The 19,948-nt window shown below is 35.0% G+C and overlaps 3 protein-coding genes across 3 annotated transcripts in view; all 3 read right to left on the bottom strand.

Annotated features, from left to right (window-relative positions):
* The window catches only part of LOC106103126 (lysine-specific histone demethylase 1A), a 177,141-nt gene extending 162,810 nt beyond the window's left edge, over nucleotides 1–14,331 (bottom strand). Inside the window, exons 1-11 of the mRNA XM_013282793.1 lie at nucleotides 14,191–14,331; nucleotides 13,880–14,112; nucleotides 13,330–13,519; nucleotides 13,094–13,247; nucleotides 12,871–12,999; nucleotides 12,171–12,313; nucleotides 11,353–11,502; nucleotides 10,463–10,521; nucleotides 10,114–10,199; nucleotides 9,918–10,056; nucleotides 9,088–9,236 (exon numbers count right to left, since the gene is read on the bottom strand). Of these exons, the coding sequence (XP_013138247.1) occupies nucleotides 9,088–9,236; nucleotides 9,918–10,056; nucleotides 10,114–10,199; nucleotides 10,463–10,521; nucleotides 11,353–11,502; nucleotides 12,171–12,313; nucleotides 12,871–12,999; nucleotides 13,094–13,247; nucleotides 13,330–13,519; nucleotides 13,880–14,112; nucleotides 14,191–14,214 (1,456 nt within the window). The 5' untranslated portion in view covers nucleotides 14,215–14,331. The remainder of the gene's footprint in view (nucleotides 1–9,087; nucleotides 9,237–9,917; nucleotides 10,057–10,113; nucleotides 10,200–10,462; nucleotides 10,522–11,352; nucleotides 11,503–12,170; nucleotides 12,314–12,870; nucleotides 13,000–13,093; nucleotides 13,248–13,329; nucleotides 13,520–13,879; nucleotides 14,113–14,190) is intronic.
* Nucleotides 14,332–14,730: 399 nt separating this feature from the next.
* On the bottom strand, nucleotides 14,731–15,717 carry LOC106103085 (bursicon). The gene is made up of 4 exons (XM_013282750.1): nucleotides 15,618–15,717; nucleotides 15,303–15,412; nucleotides 15,104–15,229; nucleotides 14,731–14,897 (listed from the first exon to the last, which is right to left on the bottom strand). Exons 1-4 carry the CDS (start codon nucleotides 15,715–15,717, stop codon nucleotides 14,766–14,768), a joined length of 468 nt encoding a protein of 155 aa, XP_013138204.1. The 3' UTR covers nucleotides 14,731–14,765.
* A 2,745-nt stretch (nucleotides 15,718–18,462) lies between these two features.
* LOC106103083 (partner of bursicon) lies at nucleotides 18,463–19,232 on the bottom strand. Its single transcript, XM_013282749.1, has 3 exons — nucleotides 19,109–19,232; nucleotides 18,858–18,982; nucleotides 18,463–18,787 (listed from the first exon to the last, which is right to left on the bottom strand). The coding sequence occupies exons 1-3, from the start codon at nucleotides 19,230–19,232 to the stop codon at nucleotides 18,617–18,619; spliced, it is 420 nt and encodes a 139-aa protein (XP_013138203.1). The 3' UTR covers nucleotides 18,463–18,616.
* Nucleotides 19,233–19,948: the final 716 nt, after the last annotated feature.

Below are 19,948 nucleotides of genomic sequence, written 5' to 3'. Positions count from 1 at the left end.
CAAAATTACACTTTTTATAGTATTCGATGTTATTCAAGGGTAGTTTAATAAGCTATTACATCAAGTTAGTATTGTAAGTTGTGCAGACTGCGTTATTTTATTTGGCCTTAAAAGACTATAAAGATTCGGTACATAGCCGCGTCCACAGCACGTGGGCTGCGGACAATAAACGAATCCTAACATGTCCGGACATTGTCCGTGGCGCCTTTATTGCTATATATTTTACAGATACGCGTGGTAACATCGCCGTGCGATGGCACGTTTACGATATATAGTAATAACATTTGAGTTTTGTTGTAAATCGATAATGGAATTGTAAAAACTTTTTATATTGCATTTATTTAGAACTAACTTTCGCCCGCGAATCTGTCCGCGTCGAATTAAAAACAAAATTGACTAACCTATATGTTCTTCCAGACTATCCTCTACGTCTATGCCAAATTTCATCGAGATCTATTAAGCCGTTCAGGCTTCAAACTCTAACAATATATCCATCTACACTTTCGCATTTATAATATTAGTAAGATTTGAAGAATATTCGAATGAAAATATATTCTCTATATTCTCACATGATTTTAAGGTCGCCTCGGGGCATCATTATCATGGAAAGTTAGAATAAAAACGCTTGAATCTCTCACGCTGCTAGCGTCCGGTATGGATGCTGGAGGTTACACTACAATACATTGGAAAAAGAAACTCCACCGCGTCACACAAGTATTTAATGATGCCTCCGTTAAGAGTTTCTATTCCTAACGTAAATGTTAAAAAAAAAAACTTAGCTAAAAAGTTTGATTTCATATTATCTCTACACATTTAAGATTATTGCAGCATAATAACAACTACAAAGGATGAATTGTAAATAGGAACGGAGGAAACATTTACGCAGAGAAAATCTTTGACTGTGTCAAATCTTATAGTAATGTTCCTAAACTCGTACCGCAAGCCTATTAACGGCACATAAAATAGTTTAACTTTTATTGATAACAATAAAGGAGTGATTTTAATTAGTGGTGCAACTTGAACGCAACACATTCGTTGCCCGAGAACATTGCAGGTTCGTTTCATGAGCCAATAAAATGTCAAGTTTATCTCCGGGGCATCAAGACTAACACCTCGGCTCGAGGCTCGGCCTAATAAAAGACACCTCAATAAGATGTGAGAATAATGCGCGATGTTATCTCGCGGTAGCCGCTCCGAGGGGACAACACTCTCGCGTTTCATTAACCGCCAATTCGGTTAATGATCGTCGAACTTTTTCGCTTAAATAAACATTAAGGGAACGAACATCGCGAGCGACGAGCCTTTTACCGGAATTACGCGCGGGCTAAGTGCCCGCTTAATGTGCTAAGGACAAAATAACGATGCATACATTTTAAGGGTTCAGTCGTAATTCTAAAGCAAATTACACTATAGATTGCTCTTAATGTGATCAGCATTAACTTTTTAAAAGATTAAACAACATACAAAGTTTTCTTTTTTTAAATATTGCACTGAAATTCACTAACTTTTACCAAGAAAATATAAAGAAAAAAAAACAACCTAAAATGATCGAATGATTTAAGTTAGCTGATTATTCGAATTCCATTAAACAAAAGTTAACATAAGCGAAATTTGTCCAAAGGCGTGTGGTAAATACACCGTCCACTATAAGGTGAATTAAATTTGACTCTAAATCTGTAGCATTCGTGTTTCACTGATTTATTTTCGAAAAAACAACACAACGTTACACTGTGGACTTTTAACTTAAGCTATTAAGACAGCAGAAGTTAAATTATCTATTTAAACACTACAACATACTAGAAATAATAAACTGCCAATTAAAACACCATAAATGACAAGATATCTCGGCAATTATCACCTCTTACTATGTATGCGCATACTTCGTAAAACCTCATCTACACCAATAAAACGGGTTCTTATTATTTGCAATTGAAGTGACCGCGAGTCATTTTTTGCGTCCTTTTCTTATCAGATGTGCGTTCCGGCAAACTTCGAGTGTAATTACGGCGAGACGCGTTAAATGTACCGCCAACCAGTGGGCAGTAATTTATTCAACTGTAACGGAATTAAACTTTGAGATACAGTTGGAATTGCTACAGCTCTGACATTTCTTAAGTCAAAGCCTCAGTCAAGGCAAAAATAAGTCAACTTACTATTTAGATTGTAATTATTCGAAATTAAAAGAAATATTTGGATGAATTTGTTTGATTTTTTAATTAAAAAGGAAAAATGTTATTGTTCGTTTAATTTTTATCCCTGAGATCAAAGGTTCAAATCTAACTGGCCAGTGACTGAAATAATTTCTTTAAAATGAACAGTTTAATTTCGTTTCGATGATCGGACACCACTTTTTTCTAGAATATTTTTTGACTACCAAAAAAAAACACGAAAGAATTTAAACAAAAATTTCCATATTTGACCATTCATAAAATTATTATGTGTTTATTGGAAGTTGATCAATAAAAATTCTAATTAGTTGAAAAACATTCAAAATATTTTTCTTATAATAGGCTCATGTGAGAATTGAATGAATTATAAATTTTATGTAAATAAAAAGGAAACATCGTGTTATAGTTATAGAAATACTTCGTAAAATGTGATAGAATATGTACACAAATACCAAAAACAAAATCGATCTAAACTTATTTAAAACTTAGTTAAGTAATCAGAAAAAGCAACTGATCCTTTTTTCTAAATCGTCAAAGCATTATCATTACTCAGTTCAGAAGTAAGTACTAAGTAAAACCTATTTTTTCAGTATTTTATTTTATATAGTATAGTATAGTATAGTATAGTATAGTATTTTATTCACATTTTAAATTGATCTTTTTTCCGTTACAAAACAGGGCAAAACTACAAAAGTTTTACATTACGTGACATTTTATGTCTATGTTACAACGAAGTTTTTTTAGCAGTAACAAGTCCAAGCAAATGAGATAGTAGACAACTAAAGACTGAAGTTAGTGTAAGCATAAATTAAAACAAGCGTTTTCACAAAAAGTTGATAAATGGCTTTTCGCAGGCGGCGCGATAAAAAAAGTGTAGCGACGTCAGCCGAAGCGCTAACGTGTTTCATTTTACGCTTACTACCGACAACCGGACGCTTTCAGCTTCAACAAACTATGAATTAATAGACTGAAATCTAACGATACTGAAAGTATTTAAAAACGATACACAAATGGCTTTTGTGTAGATGATTTTACATTTTCTCATAGCAATAAAGCATTATCATATTTATTATCTATACTAATATTATGAAGAGGTAAGATTTGTATTTATGGATGTTTACATATATTGAAATAACTCAAAAATAACTTTTATCATAAGAAAGCTACTTTATCGCTAAGTAAGATAGGCTAAATTTTAAACTTCAAGTGGATGAATTCACGAGCAACAGCTAGTGGTGTTATATATCGATGGGTGAAAGACTATTTGTTACAAGCGCCATTAGGTTAAGTGTTCAAGAGAGCCACTTAAAAAAACATAAAAGCAAATCCTGAAAATTACTCAAATTGAAAGATTTTCAAACCGGTTCTATATTAAAATTACTATAATTCTGCATACTTCATTATTTATTTCATATTAAAAACTCGCTGATTCTGAACATATACATATAAGTAAACATAGCCAAAATGGCGTTTGAAACAAATAGCCCTTCACCCGTCGATATATAGATTTGATATTTTTTGTATAGAGATGCTGTAAATTTGTATTGAATACGACTGACTGATACTGACACTCAAACCCAGACTGAGCACACGGAAAAGTCTAGTTTAATTTTATAATGTCCGAGAACGAGGGAATTAAAGTAAACCGACGCTAGTGGAGTCGGGATGGGAGGCCGCAGTTCACGGGGCACTGATTGCTCAGCCCGACCGCACCTCACGCCGCCCTCCACAATCCTTATTCTCTTTTAAGCATAAAGTTACATTTTACTCGTTAAAGCTTAGATTTTGTACAACATTTAAACTATCTCGTATGTTTAAAATTGACGGAAAACGATGTTACACTACCAGTTAAAAACATTCTTCTCGTTTCTGCGCTTACGTTTATATTCGATAATAAAAAACACAATACTTAGGTACACATCAATTTGCTATTATTTAATTCTCAAGGTTTTAATATATATGGACTTCTGTTACAAATTCAATTTAAATCAAAGTCGAACCTTCCTAGGAGGAAGTTGGGAGACATATTCAAGTCGTTTACGGAATGCAATACAGGTCGCGGCAGCGTTTATAAAACCGCAACACACTACTATTAGAGACGGCGTCCAGGGACGGAATGTACGGCTCACAGAAATGCGCAATAAAGCGACATATGTACCGCCGCACACCAAACTTGTTCGCATCTCAACCACTATCAAGCTAAACGTACAGCGTAGGATGTAGCGAAACAGACTACGTACCGAAATCACTACACATTCTCCAACAAAAATCCCTTACTGTCTAGACAAAAAAAAACAAAGTCTGTAGAAACATGGATCTTTTATGTCTTTTTAAAATAACAAAAAATAATGACATTTATGTACCGTTAACCGTGTAAAACCAAAGTGGCTAATGAATGGAAATTTAAACCCTTCCCATTGATGATACTGTCGTCATTGGACTCTAAAGACATAGCATATGGTTCGAAAAATATATAGCTATTTGTGTGCATTGCCTTTACTCGCCACATTTCTAGAAACTTGCATATTAAATTCTATAACTCAAACGAGCAGATACACGTCGTTCACTACTATTTTAATTATAATAGGAACTTTGTCAATGAGAAAGGCGACTACATATTAAGGGAAGCGGATTAGGTGAGCGTTGAATTGGCCGCGTGCGCGGGGACCCTCAAACTAACCGTATACGGAAAGTTGAGTAATCCACAAACGTTCGCTTTAATTGGTTTGGACTGTGGTAGTCCTCTATTAACGGAATAAGATGGGAAATCAGAGTATTAGCATAACAGTTAATTCAATTAGGGTCCACAAAGAGCATTACAACTTTGACAATGAACGGAAAGTTAAAGCGGGAGGCCTGATGAACGGACGAGGAATACTAAACTAACAAAATATAGTCAGACAGGATTTTTGCGTCTTATTTATAGCATTATTAGATTTATTAGATTACCTAAATAATAACAAATTATTTCCATCGTACACATCATTGTCATCGTATTATTATGTAAAATAAGTTCTGTACTAAATTCAAACAAAAAGATAAAACACGCTGGTAAAGTCTAAAATACAGACGCAAAATAAATTTATATGGGTCCTACAAACTGCAGTGTATGGTCACTGGCATTCATTCTACACCATTGCGAAGTCGTAACCGTGATCTATGGAGGCAATAAAGCAAGTCAGATTACGTCAAGTAATTCACTATAGTTGGCTCGTTCCAACACTTTGGTATTTACTGGGAACGCAAAACGAGTATAAAGGACTAATAGTTGTCCACCGAGCTAATACAATACTGCTAATACGTTAAGCGATTCACATCTCGATACAAGGTAAATGTTATTGCATATGTAAATGTCGAACTGAATCGCCATTTTCCAATTGCATGTTTTTAACACACATTGAGAATAAATATGTGTTAAAAGCCAATCATTACCAATTTAACAGCAAACAGATAATACGATTTTCGCCATATCAATACATAAATATGTTTGATATATCTGCGTATAATTTTCTCATATTCCACTAATAAACGTCAAGAAAACTTTAATAAAAGTGGAATGGAAGGGACAAAAGAACTTAGTGATAAAAAATATACTTTTCAGTAATTCTATTATTTACTACAAAGATATAACACTAATCTTAATTACCATAGCATTAAATCCACTTAATACGAGCCAGGCAGTTTATCAAGATAGCAATTGTGTAACCAAGCGAAGAGCTCTTGGCCTTTTGCCACTGCGCTTCGTAGTACAGGTTTAAAGGTTCACCAAAATGCAAATCGGACTACATCTAACACATTCGGGTCGTGTGACGTCACTGGCTTATTGTGAAAGCGACACGAACAATGTACGTCGCTTGCGCAACTGAAGCGATCCCAGAACAATGGCGGTTTAATAGAGCCATTCGTCGACTCATTGCCTATTCATCCACGCCCCTGACGCCTCCACGGGCGCAGTCGCAATTGGTGTCCTAGCCGTTAAAGCTGTCAATCTAATAAACATTCTGATCTATATTCGTTTCAAAATCGTAATGTGCAATCTACATACAATTTAATTGTAATAGTCGTATAATATAACATGAATAATCCCTTTAATAAAAATGTAAACATATTCGACATTCTTTCGTGACTACATTATAATACGCCAAACAAAGCTTTCGTGAATTCGTACAAATAAGGATACGCGTAAAATTTCTTGTGATATTCGAGCACGCATCCTTGTAAAGTCTCCCATGAGAGGTGTTTAGAATATGGCTTCCTTTAAGCAATATCAAGAGTCCCAATAAACGAAAACACTTTCACATCACGCGACGTTTATATTGATTTATTCATTAAATTAATAACAAATGATGACATGATCGGGCATTGCATTCATTAAGACCTTAAGCGGCCCAAAGCATTATCGAAAACTTGTTAGTGGCGAGGCTATAACACTATCGCTTGGTACGAGCCGCCACCTCGGAGACTTGTTTGAAACGCCATTTGTTGTCGGTAAATAGCAACATTACTTATAAGTCGTGATTAACGCAGTTTTTAGCTGCATTCATGATATGTGAATACCTCACTGGGACCAGATGAGTTATAGGCAGATGTTATTTTTATCGGAATGTAAAGTCGTACCTTATTCATCTTCTCTACAATACATTAATCACAAACTTTTATGGCTAACTCGACGTATAAAACGGTATAATATAGCTAATAAAAAGTTTTACATGGCGTCGACACCTTAACATGAGATTGGAATAAAGTTAGAAAATTAGGCATAGCCGACGCTTTAAAGATATTTGTAACAATATATAATTTTTATTTATTTAATAAACGTTAAAGTAAATGTTTGATAATCATACAAGTATTCAAAATTATTGTTCCTTATAAAATTAGATATCCCGACGATACAAAAATGGCGTGACAAGTTACGATAACAGTGCTCCGAGAAGACGGTTAACAATCGTTCAATTTGTAGAGGCAGCAGCCGCTAGCAGCGAGCCTCGAGCGTCCGACTGCGATGCCGCCGCACAATGCGCACGCACGCGACCAGCCCTACTCGACTTTCTCATGAGCTGGATAACGCACAACAATCAAGATGTCATTTTTCAACTACCCACGCCGCGGACACCGCGCCGCTCGAACAACGAGAATTATGGCCGACGACGAACCCACCGTCCGACTCACAAAGGCGTCTCGAGGATGTCGCGATACATATCTCCAGAGCTGAATAACAACCGCAACAGTTTCCATTTCTTTCCTTTTTGAACATCGCGCGTAATCGGCAAAGCTATAGCTTTGTTGGGCTCAACAAAAAAAGCAATCCCATACATAATGCCGGGAAATATTGTTACGCGTACAAGCGCCTTATTAAAGTGAACGAGGCAAACAAAAGTTTAAATTGTACGACGTACGTGTAAAGTAGTTAAATACAAGCTTCGAGTTTGCTGAAACGGTCATTATGACAATTCACAGAAGTCAGAGGGTAATTTATCGCCGGCAAAAGATGGAAACATGCGAGTGGAAATAATAGTAATTATTGACACGAACCACGGTTCTGGAGAAGAGTCCAGCTTCCAGTTGTGAAAGATCACAACCGGTAACTAACATGAGAATGCTACATTCATAACATGAGGCTTTAGGCTCGACACATAGCAATCTCCAGAAGTTTATAATCATAAATTTTTACCATTAAAACTTAACAACTTTTCATAGATCACACCGTGTGACATATTTAACTCTATATATGTAGAATTTCAATATAAATATTCTTCTTTTATCCTTGCCACGAATTAATTTATACCAATAGGTATGGACAATACGTATATATGCACAGTATGTACTGTTTAAATGTGCCATTATTGTGAAACTCGACGTCTAACCCAACATTAAGTTTAATGATACCCGAACACAAAGCTCATTAAAGGTATTGCAATAAAATTCAATAGGATTAAAAGCACGTTTTGTATTCCCATAGCAAAGACATTGGTTATCCCTAAGTAGAAGCAAATAAGAGAGCCTGTGTCCTTTAAAGGGGCGACCCGAATGGCATCCGGTAGCATTATTTGTTCGATGCACAATGGAGCATCGATCGTGCGTAAACTCGCGGAAACATTTCGTAATGAACGATGGAGGTCTAATCAAATGTTGCACATGTGATTAGCGATTTGGTATTAACGACCAGTTTTTGATATCAACACTTGCCACCGCATCGATCAAGTGGTATCATCATAGTGATTAGTCAATGATTTATGTGCGTAATTTCATGTTGGCCTATTTGCTTGCAAATGCGATGTTATAAAGCGAACATAATCAAGTGTATTGCAAATCGATTGCTTTGCATAACCACTTCTCATTAAGTTGAGCAAATAATATTATAATGATGTCTTTCTTGTATTTTAGACGACGGTTGTTAGCGATTGTAAAATCTAAATTTATCATTTTGTGCGTATATTTCCTTCCATTCTTTCTTTAAAAAAAAATAGAGACAAGAATATGAATCAAGTGCATCCCGCGGTGACACATCGTTTAGATAAAAAATAATGTATTTTTACAATATAAGCCAATTATTTTTAGTTAGGTTTAAGCACACTTAGATTTAAGCTTCAGTTTTAACCGTACAGTTGGATTGTAAGTATGTAGGCAATACTTAAACTGTCAGTTGAACTGTGATAATCTTAATTTTCCTTACACGCCTACGATATAATTGTTCAGTTAAAACTGAAGATGTGTAGCGAGCTAGTAATAATAAAAATGTAATAATATATGTTACTCACTGATAAATTTCCTTTCTAATGGTGAAAGAATTTTTAAAATCGGCCCAGTAAGTTCTGAGTTATTTCAATACATACAAAAATACAAATCTTTCCTATTTATTAGATTAGTATAGATATAGATATATAGACATATAGTCTATAGTACAGAGTATAGATGATACCTGTGAGATGGTTGCCGGTGAACTCGAAGTCGTCGTCCTGGTCCCAGTGCTTGAGGGAGAGGTTGGCGAGCGGCGTCGCGTTCGCGAACTCCAGGTTGGCGAAGTGCCAGTCCAGGATCTGGCGGTCGCGCACCGACAGGTACACCGAGCTGGCAAACAACTATACTGTCACTTCAACTCTAGAAACTTCTAGCAACTACGGTATTACTACGGTAATGCTTTTAACGAATATAAGAAAAGTTGAGAATTTTATAAGAGATTAGCTTTTGTCCGCGTGGAATTAAAAAAAAAACAAAAGTAAGTAGCCTGTGTTCTTCCAGACTACGTTCTGCATGTGCGCCAAATTATATCAAGATCCGTTCAGCAATTTAGGCTACAATCTTTAACAAACATCCATCCAGATAAACTTTCGCATTTATACTATTAGTAAGATTAGCTTCTGCCGAGAGTAAGTAGCCTATGTTCTAAATCTGTGACAAATTTCAGCATCTTCCGTTAAGACGTTCAAGGGATTACGTAGTAACAAACATCCATCAATTTAAAATTTGAATTTAAAATATTCGAATTCGTATTTTTCAGACAGATGAAAATATCCAATAAATCCAATATTCTTTATTGGATTTATCAACGAAGGGTAAATTTTTGTTATTTTAAAATCTTCAATTGAATGTGAAAAAATTCAATTTCGTAATTAGTGGACAAATTAAATTATACCAAACATAATTTCTTTTAACAATATTATCATATAAATTGTATTTCATAAAGCCTACTACACACGAACGATAGGACTGTTCAAATAAAACTGCGTGTACAAGTGTTTTAATACATACCTTGGGGGATTAGATTCTAAATGAGTGAGTTTATCTTCAATAGTGTTGTTTGCAGTGATGAGCGTATCGTACTCGTTGCAGAGCTGATTCATCTCCCTGTTCAGTCGTCGCCAGTTGAACTCATGCAGCACGCCCCCGGCTCCGGCCCCGGCCCCGGCCCCAGTCCCGGCCCCGCCGCCACCGCCCCCGCCCCCGCCCCCGCCCCGCGCCTCCTCGCGCTCTCTCGACAACTTCTCCTTCTCCGTTTTCATTGATTTCAATAACTCTTTGATATCACTCATTCTAAAACAAATACATTAATGAGTTCAGCCTTCAACAGTTATATCGATATCTAGTTTCAAGTCGGTGTTGAGCTATCTCCGGTTGTCAGAATTGATTTTAAATCACATAGCCATATTATCGAAAAGAGTATTATTGCAAAATTAAATTAATTAATTATTTGAACAAAGTAAAAAAGAATATACGTAAGCAAACATTTTTAATAAACTTAGTAAATCGCGTTTCACCAAATTACTATGAGGTGTTTATTGTGTTGTGATACTTACTTATTTATATTGCCTTTTAACTTTTCTTGGAGAGTTATAACAGCTTTTAAATGTTGTATCTGAAATATAAAATCATACTAATCATACTAATATTATAAATGCGAAAGTTTAGATGGATGGATGGATGGATGGATGGATGGATGGATGGATGGATGGATGGATGGATGGATGTTTGTATGTTTGTTAGAGTTTGTAGCCTAAACGGCTGAACGGATTTCAATGGAATTTGGTACAGATGTAGAGGATAGTCTGGAAGCTCACATAGGCTACTCACTTTTGTTTTTTTTAATTCCACCCGGACGGAGTCACGGGCAACAGCTAGTATTGTAATAATTGCTTATTAAATATATTTTTTCTTCTTTATTTTACATATTTTTAAAATACAAGTAACTATAACGAAAATGCAATAAAATTTATAATTAGACAGTTAATAAATAAAAATCAATTAAATTGGAACGCTAAATGGACAAGGCTATTACTTAGCTGATATTCTGTAAAAGCCTATTGTGGCTTTTTTTATAATATAAGATGGCAAACGAGCAAGTGACCACCTGAATGCAACGAAATGAAAAGCGACCGCCTACCCTTAATTGACGGAGTAGGAGACGCACATAAGGACATTTCACATTCCTATGCGTCTCCTCCGTCAAATCCACTTTTCCTTCCCACCCTTTCTTCTTAAGAAAAGGATTTAAAAGGAAAGGGACTACAATTAGGAATACGGCACCACACTCATCAGACAAAACGTGGAATTGCTTCTACTTCACGCCTGTCTTCTGTGTGGTGGTATTACACCGGGCGAGCCCATTCGTGCGAAGATATTAAAGTGGGTTCTACTATTATTAATTTTATCTGTATCTTATTTTGAGAATGGAAACCTGAAATATTACCTGTTTGTGTTTAACATTCTTCTGCTGCAGTTTGATGACCCACTCGAGCGCCTGTCCGAGCGACACGGGCGTGTCGTCGTAGTAGTTGAAGTCCACTTGATGCGACAAGTACGACGTCGCGTCCAAAAGACGGTTGAACTCGCGCTCCACCTAGCGACATACAACATCCATACATCCATACATCCATTGACCAGGTTTACAGTAAATGAGCTGCCACCCACAAATTTCGTTAGCGCAAATTTTGACCACCCGCTACGCCATTTTGACAGCGCGGAATTATAAAAAAATGTAGTATAATATGTCCCTTGTCTATGTCAGCTACCCTCCAGTGAGTCGAAATCACCCTAGCCGTTTAGATTACCCGGAATAATCGTGGCTTGCGCACAGACAGACAACTCGTCTATACATATAATAAAATTGGAGTATCTGTAATATCAAAAGAAAAATTCCAGATTTGGGGAAGATGATGTATGTGGGTTGCTGATAACGGAAATCGTATTTGAACATTTTTTGTCTGTATATCTGTCCGCAAGCCGCGATTGTTCCGGGTATTATCCGAAACGGCTAAACCGATTTCGACCGGAACTACACTGAAGGATAGCTGACATAGACAAGCATATTATAGATTCCTTTTTTAAATTATATTTCATGGACGAAGTCGCGGGCAACAGCTAGTATATCCCAATTCTATAGCATATTTTATCTGTGTCCGAGGTACATGACAATAAATATCCATTCATCGTTCGGAAAAATCTATTAAAACTGTAAAACCAGACTACATATTTAATATTATTCATAATAAAATAATACATAGTTACCATTTCATCCTTATGCTTCGGTACTTGAATACCATTTGATTCATATAAGGGGCATTTTTGTTTTATTTTATGCAATTCTATATTCATTTGCACAGATAATGTTGTTACTGGATTACCACCTAAGCCTGTTACCACCATTGCTCCTGTAATACAAAACAGATTGGAACTTAAAAAAAAACCCTTCATCATCTTCCTCCTTATAGTACTCCCGTAGGGTCGGCGCGACAGATTTTTGTCATCCAAATAACTTTATCGTATGTCATCTTAGTCATCACTCATGCAATCCATCCATCTCTTTCTAGGTCTACCCCTACCATTATACCCTTCCACTTTGTTACATGTGATTCATCCTTCCTCATAACATGCCCCTACCATGCTAACCTTTTATTTACTTCTTATCTTCCTTAAGAAAATCCCTTATGTTTGACATAAGTTCCAATAAGCACAAGAAAAGAATAAACTCAAATCAAAACAAAAAACATTTCATCATTACAAAAAACTATTATATATTGAAAGATAGATAACACAAATGTAATGTATACACAAACCAAAAATATTTTAAGGATTTAAAGGAGCTTATGTCTTCTGCCAGACTTTCCTCTATGTCTATGCCAAATTTCATCAGTTTAAATGACAAAGCCTAACAGACATACATCAATCTAAATTTGTTATGTTAGTGAGATAGTAAAAAAATAAATACCTAAATCAGCAACATATGGTCCTTTTCTATATGTAACAATTCTACCTCCAACACGATCCCTGCCTTCCAATATTACAACTTCACAACCAAAGGATTGTAGTTGTCTTGCTGCGGCTAAACCTGACACACCTGAAAAACATATATCAAACTTTTGTACAAGTATTCTCCATTATTAATGGCATTATGAGAAATTATATGAAGTTTGGAAATAAAATCAATCTACCTGCACCAATTATAATGACTTTTGGTCTCTGTTTTCCTTTTGGAGGTGAAGGAATAGGTGTTATTCTTTCATAGATGCCATAATTAATGAAGCCATGTCGTTCCAAAAATGCATGTGCTCGCATTATTAAAGGTGGATCACCATTATATGGAGGCTGTAAAAGTAATAGTGTAATTTGTTATTTAATAATTATAATAATATGATCAATAGTAAAATAATATGCCAAAGAGACTTACTTCCATTTTCTGTACACAACCTTCTTGAGTCAATTGTTTCTTGGGGTTTTCAAACCACAGTTTCAGAATTCTGTTTCTCATCTGAATAAAAGTATGACTTGAAGCACCTTGGAGGTCAGAGAAACATTCAGCTTCTAGAGATGACATCTTGTCAAAAGGCAATCTAGACTGAAATGCTGCACCTTCCAAGCTGTAACACACATTATTACAATCACAAAGGTACTAGGTAAATGTAGTGTACATTTTATGATACCTCCAGAAATCTTTGTTAATCTGTAATCTGATTCTTCAATTATCACTCTCCATTGGTAGAATAGAAATAAAAAAGATACTACTTGACTTCTTTTGGTTTTGCTTTGACTTCAATTAATAGTCAGAAGGGATTTTTTCAAACGATATGCATACCTATTCAGTGGCCTGTCAAGTAAGGTTCTGCTTTTATTCTTCATTATTTTATGACACTCTTGAGTTTTTTACTCAGAAAACAATTAATGGTATGATAAGGTAGATATTGTGTTTTAGGAAAAAAAAAATTATATGAATTGTATACCTATTTAGCATTTCCTTATAATTAATCTCTTCAATATCATCACTTTTAGAGTCTTCAAACACTACGGATTTCTCTTCTTTCTTTGGTTCTTTACTATCTGATGTCTTACTGGATAGCGATTCCCGCCTCGTGCTAAATAGTGTGGGACTCGCTGCCATCATTTTACTTTTGTCAGACTGATCCGATTCTGAGTCGTCCTGTTTTAATTTTTCATCCACTTCACGATTTTCCACCTAAAGATAATCATAACCATCCATGAGAAATAAGCAAATTGGAATTATCCCTTTTTGACATTTAACGTAGTTTTTTACCTTGGTTCGCTTACGCCGACTCATTTTTTTTTAATTAATAGTCTAAAATACAGGGTATATTCGAAAGCGGGAAATTAAATTAAAGGTAAAATCAAATCAAAACAAACGCCGACCGGCGGAGTTTTCAAAGTTTTTATGTCAAATATGTCAACTCTCAAACATCAATGTCAAATCAAACCCTAAGTCAAATAAAAGGGCAAAGAGTAAATTGACATATGGAAATGTCAAAATAATGTTAGCATTTTCTGAATAGTGTTGTACCTATGATACGGGTTTTTTCAACCGTAACTTTCACCTCTTGTAGACACTGACATTAATTTAAAAAATTACCAAAAACTCTCCATATAAAACCATTTTAGTTAAAAATGCATGAACGTTATGAATGAACAACTAGGAGTAGCTTTATGATGTTTTGCAATTGTTTATGTGTATGGGGCGAAAGAAAATACGGCCAAGACTTGTAAAACATAAATTAAAGGATATCTAATTGGTCGAAGGTCTTTATTCATTTGAAATCTACAAACTTTAATAATTATTTACAAGGGCAGAATACATTTAACCAGCTTTAATAAAATTTAATACGATTTTCTAAAATGGTTTTGAAGACTTTCATCAGAGTATCCAGCAATTTCTTGTGGTATAATGGAACTTTCATCAATGGTACCGCATGGACGACACATACATTCCAACGGAGCTTTCGTAGTCACCTGTAAATTGAAACTTACATTTACAACATTTTACTAATACTGAATTACAAAAAATTAATGAAACACGAATGAATGGATGTCCAATGTAAAGCAATTTGTTTGCACTCTGACTTTCTACTCTGTTTGTTGGCAAGTGCCGGATGTCTAGTCTGTCATAGGCTTGATTAAGTTAACCCACCACTATACTATTTACCTAAATTCATTACCTTTCTGAACCTTTTTTCTTCGCTTTTAGCCTTGGGACAGAATAAAACCACAGTGGCTTCCCTTTCTCCTGATTCCTGACAGCAATTACACGATCGCTCCATTTGCCAAATCTTGCTACCGGATACCTTAAATATTTATACCTTTTGTTATAAATAGTTTGCCACTTATCTGTATCGTACATTGGGATAAAAATGTTACCTGCACATAACTCGTACATTTGCCAATGCAAGCGTAAGATGGTATAGGTTTGGGAACACAACCAGCGTGTTGCAGGACATGAATAACTGGAGTCATCTTACATTCGTGCCCTGTAAAATATTTAACGTTAGAAGTTATGCAATATAATTCAATAAAGGGACTTCTGCTCGGTTTACGAGGAAATAGAAAAATGTTACAACAAATGTGAACGAATGTGAATATGTAGTATATTTGTAGCTGTTCCATTTGTGACTTGTGAAAATAAACTAATATGAATAGTTTTGTTTATTTTTAATTCTTAAAGAATGAAATCACCTGGTGGCAGATGAACCTCTTGTGTTTTTACTGTTTTTTCCTTTATTATAACGCTCAAAAGAATAACTACACTTAAACGAAGACAAGTAGAAGTAATCATGATGTAAAGTATATTTATGTTAATCTTAAGATAAACTGAATACTTCGAGATATGTAGCTCGAATGAAAAATTTGCGACTAGCCTTGGCTTATAAAGCCCACAACTGTGACCACATAGTGAGTTCAAACAGATGTTTCTTCTCCGTAACATTAAAAATCATTCTCATTCCCTTGTATCTTTTCCCGGTTACAAGATCACCCACGGCTTTATAGTCCTCTATTGACCGACTTATGAACATATATCTATCTATGTTGATAAATACCAATCAGTATACAAAAACCTTTTAACTTCTTGTATATCTATTAAAGTAAATAGAATGAGGACTGATTTATCGGTTTTAATTTTGATCGACGTCTAAAGAAACAATAACAAATGAATTATATTCATTCGTACCGTAATGGTTTGAATTCTAACTAAGTTTTGGTTGATTTAAATATAAGAAATATCATAATTATGTATTAATGTAGGTTTTCGCTGCCGAAGCAACTGTTAAAAGTCAACTTGCCATCCCACAAAAACGTATTCCGGAAAATCCGAATTCCCACAGTAAAAGACGAAGTTTAAATTGGATGGACTCCATTTCAGCATGTTTTATATTTAATATGTGTTGAAGAGTGTGGTAAGTAGAAACTATTGTTAATAAATGAAAAAACACTATTATGTTTTAAAATGAACATTCATAAACACAAAAGACGTAATAATAATTAAGCATTATCTCATGCGTTTCACCATAGAAAAGACATTAGTATTTATTATTGACAGTTTTATATATAGTATATACTCGTAAGCGGACAAACGAGTAAGTGGTCACCGGGATTTGCCAACATACAGAAGCGACATCTGCCCGTAAACATCCGCATTTGCAGATGCGTTGCCCAACTTTAATTGACGGAGGATGGCACGCACAGAGAGACGAGAGATGAGAGATGATGAGACACACACGGACACTTTGTGGATACATGGGATCTTTCCTTCTTCCCGAAAATCCTTAAAAGAAAAAGATAGGAAGGGAAAGTGGACTAAAACTAGGCCTCCGGCATGCACGCTCATCGAACGAATTACGGAATTACTTCCACTTCACGCCAGTCTTCTGTATGGTTGTATTATTGCACCGAGCGAGCGAACTAATTCGTGCAATGTTAGAGTTGTCTCTATGACCGTAAAGGTGCCCCTCCGATAAGTTGTATGGTTTCCTACTTCTTAAAAATCTAATTCAAAGAGCCACAGTAAAATATTGCCCAACAAATTTACTTAGTAATTTTTATTGTGGAATAAATCCGTTTCATTTCTTTTTCAAACCTAAAGAAATCGAAGCCCTTCAAGAAACTCTACGCCGGTTACATCCGTGATAAAATGTGATTATAGCGCCTGAGCTAAAATAACATACCGCAGTACATTATAGCGTGTCGATACAATTTATACAAGCTGTTCCATTAAAGAATTAATTCTGTACTGATTTACGGCACGATTAGTAGAAGAACACAGATAAACAGTGACCAAAAGGAAGAGTGCTAACGATTGAAAACGGAAAATCATCTGCCAACACTTCTTTGCAAAGAGGCAATTATCCATTGTAGCCACAAACCTGCCTACCCTCTATCACCCTTGCAGCTAGGTTAAAGTTAAAGAGTTAACAGTGGTAGAGCCCGCTTTCACATCTTCGCACGAATGGGCCGGTGAAATACCACGTCCAAACAGAAAACAGGCGTGAAGTGAAAGCAATTCCGCGTTTCATCTGATGATAGTGGTACCGGAGGCCTAATTTTAGTGTCTTTCCTTTCCACCCTTTTCTTAAGAGCTATGTATAGGAAGGAAAAGTGGATTTAACGGTGCAGGAGACTCATAGGAACTGGAAATGTCCTCTTTATGTGAATCTTATCCTCCGTCAATTAAAGGTAGGCAACGCATCTGCAATTGCGGATGATTATGGGCAGTGGTCGCTTTCCATTTCGGTGGATTCAGGTGGCCGGTTGCTCGTTTGCCACCTTATATTATAAAAAAAAAGTGAATATATTTGTTGCCCTTTGGTTTAGCTAACTTTAATGGCGTTAAATGGTTACTAAGATAGTCCCTTAATAAAGATTTAGTTTGAAAATTTTACATGAAGAGATTACTTTAGGAATTATTCCAAGACTTTATAATTGTGGTAACAAGATGAACAGTATTGGAACCAATATAAGGCAGCATCTATTTCATGAATAAACCGATTCAACCGGATATGAATGACACACAGTGTTAATGAAAACTTTCTGAAATTATATTTGTATTCTGCTGTATACTTGATTTTTGTCTATTTTGATTTGTACTAAAAAAAAACAAATCATACGGATTTATAACAATGTACTGTAATCGTTGTTTTACTTCTAAAGTAAGTAGATGTAGAAGGCAACATTTAATGTAATTTATCTTAGTATTAAATATTGGTTAACGGTCTATTTGATTGCTAATAAACGTGACAGGAAATCTTTATTTACCGTGTACGAAAATTATATCTAGTTATGATATGCAGCACTTAAATTATAGATTTATTCTTCGATCGTGAGGAATCTTAAATAAGTAGTAGAATTCGAACTACTACAGTTTAGTACAAAAAAATCAGGAGAGGAAAAGAGAGTGTTAAAGAATCATTTTTTTATTGTTTTCGTGTTATTATTGTATGTCTACAATACTTTTACAACTTAAACCAAAACCATTAAACGTTCCAGAATTCCAATAAATAATTATTAATGATTTTGTCGATCACAATATTTCTCTAGACCTAGACCAATTCCAAAATAACAAATACATGAGTAATTATATAATTTTATAAGAACATAAATGTATAAGAATACAGAGACCATTTCCCAAGGCTAGGGTTATATCTTTAAGGGTATTTCCATTTCTATTTGTGTCTGCATCTTTAACGGCTATAATCTCCGCACTTGTGGCACTTGCATTCGTCCGGCTCCCGTAAACGGACCTCCATGGTAGCGCGATCTTCATCTTCCAGTCTTAGGCCATCGGGGTCATAACAGTGAGTTAGAGTAACAATTCGCTCACGAAGATAATTTTCTCTACAGCAAAAACATTCCTAAAAGGCATATATGATTGTTAGTAGCACATAATTAATTACGGTTAAATTATAACATGACGATAGATACCTTCAGAAATCCTGTAGCAGTTACAACAGATGGTTGAATCTGACTTCTGCAAATACCTTCACATTTGTTTACAGTGACTTCGCCACTACATGATCTGACCAGTGAGCCTATTTCATCATATTCCTCTGAAAGTTAAGGAATAAATAGTATGAGGTAACACTTAATTTTTGCACAATGGTGATGACGATGCCGTGTCTAAAATTTTGAAACTCCTCTTTTTGAAAAAAAAAAATTACTGCTTGCAAACTTACCTTTGGTTACATGTATTTCAGTTGGAAATGTCTCACAATTCTCATCAGCCCTTATGCTTACAGTAATATATAGGAAGCAATAGATTACTAAAACCAATAAATTAAAGGAGCTTAAAAAAGTCATTTTAAAATAAATTAAGGTAATTGTTGTTATTCATACAATAGGCTAACCGAGACTATGCTTAAAGAAAGAATTGACTGAGTATTTATACGAAAATTATGCCACATATATGTGCAAGAGAATAAAACAAAAACTACCCCTTTACATCCTTAACAGCAGGCGATCTAAAGCTAAAGTACATAGTCTTGTACTCGGCTTGGTACTCAGCGCCACTTTAAACGATTACAACAAAGTACATTTTCATTTTTTTCTTTTTAGGTATTACGAGCAGAAAACAAACCGAAGACACTAATCTTGTGGTTCTCGTCTGTATTTATTTTAAACAGTGATAATTAACATCTCTAAGCTTTATCTTTTTGAAGAATCGTAAACTTTATCAGAAAGTGAATACGAAGAGGCCGTTTTAAATAAATTATTGAACTAAGTTATAAATTCTTTAAAATTAAGTTAACATTTTATAGTTTACATGAAAAACATTTAAATATACGAAAATAATCAAACAAAAATCAGGAAAAAAAACTGTTTTGTGTCATATTTAATCTGTGTTCAGTTCAAGATGAATCTCAACTGCAATTTCTACTCTTTGGATTAATTTTATTTTCTATATTACAATTTACAATCGATCGATTGCAGGGTGCACAATCTCAGTACATTTAACTTGGAAATCCGAAGATAAAATACTGCAATATAACGGAGCACCTTAAATCTATTTTGATAAT

Source organism: Papilio polytes, unplaced genomic scaffold (assembly GCF_000836215.1).
Source record: "Papilio polytes unplaced genomic scaffold, Ppol_1.0 DF823868.1, whole genome shotgun sequence".
Taxonomy (NCBI): domain Eukaryota; kingdom Metazoa; phylum Arthropoda; class Insecta; order Lepidoptera; family Papilionidae; genus Papilio; species Papilio polytes.
Note: the sequence above shows the minus strand (reverse complement) of the source record. Positions and strands in the feature narration are given on the sequence as shown.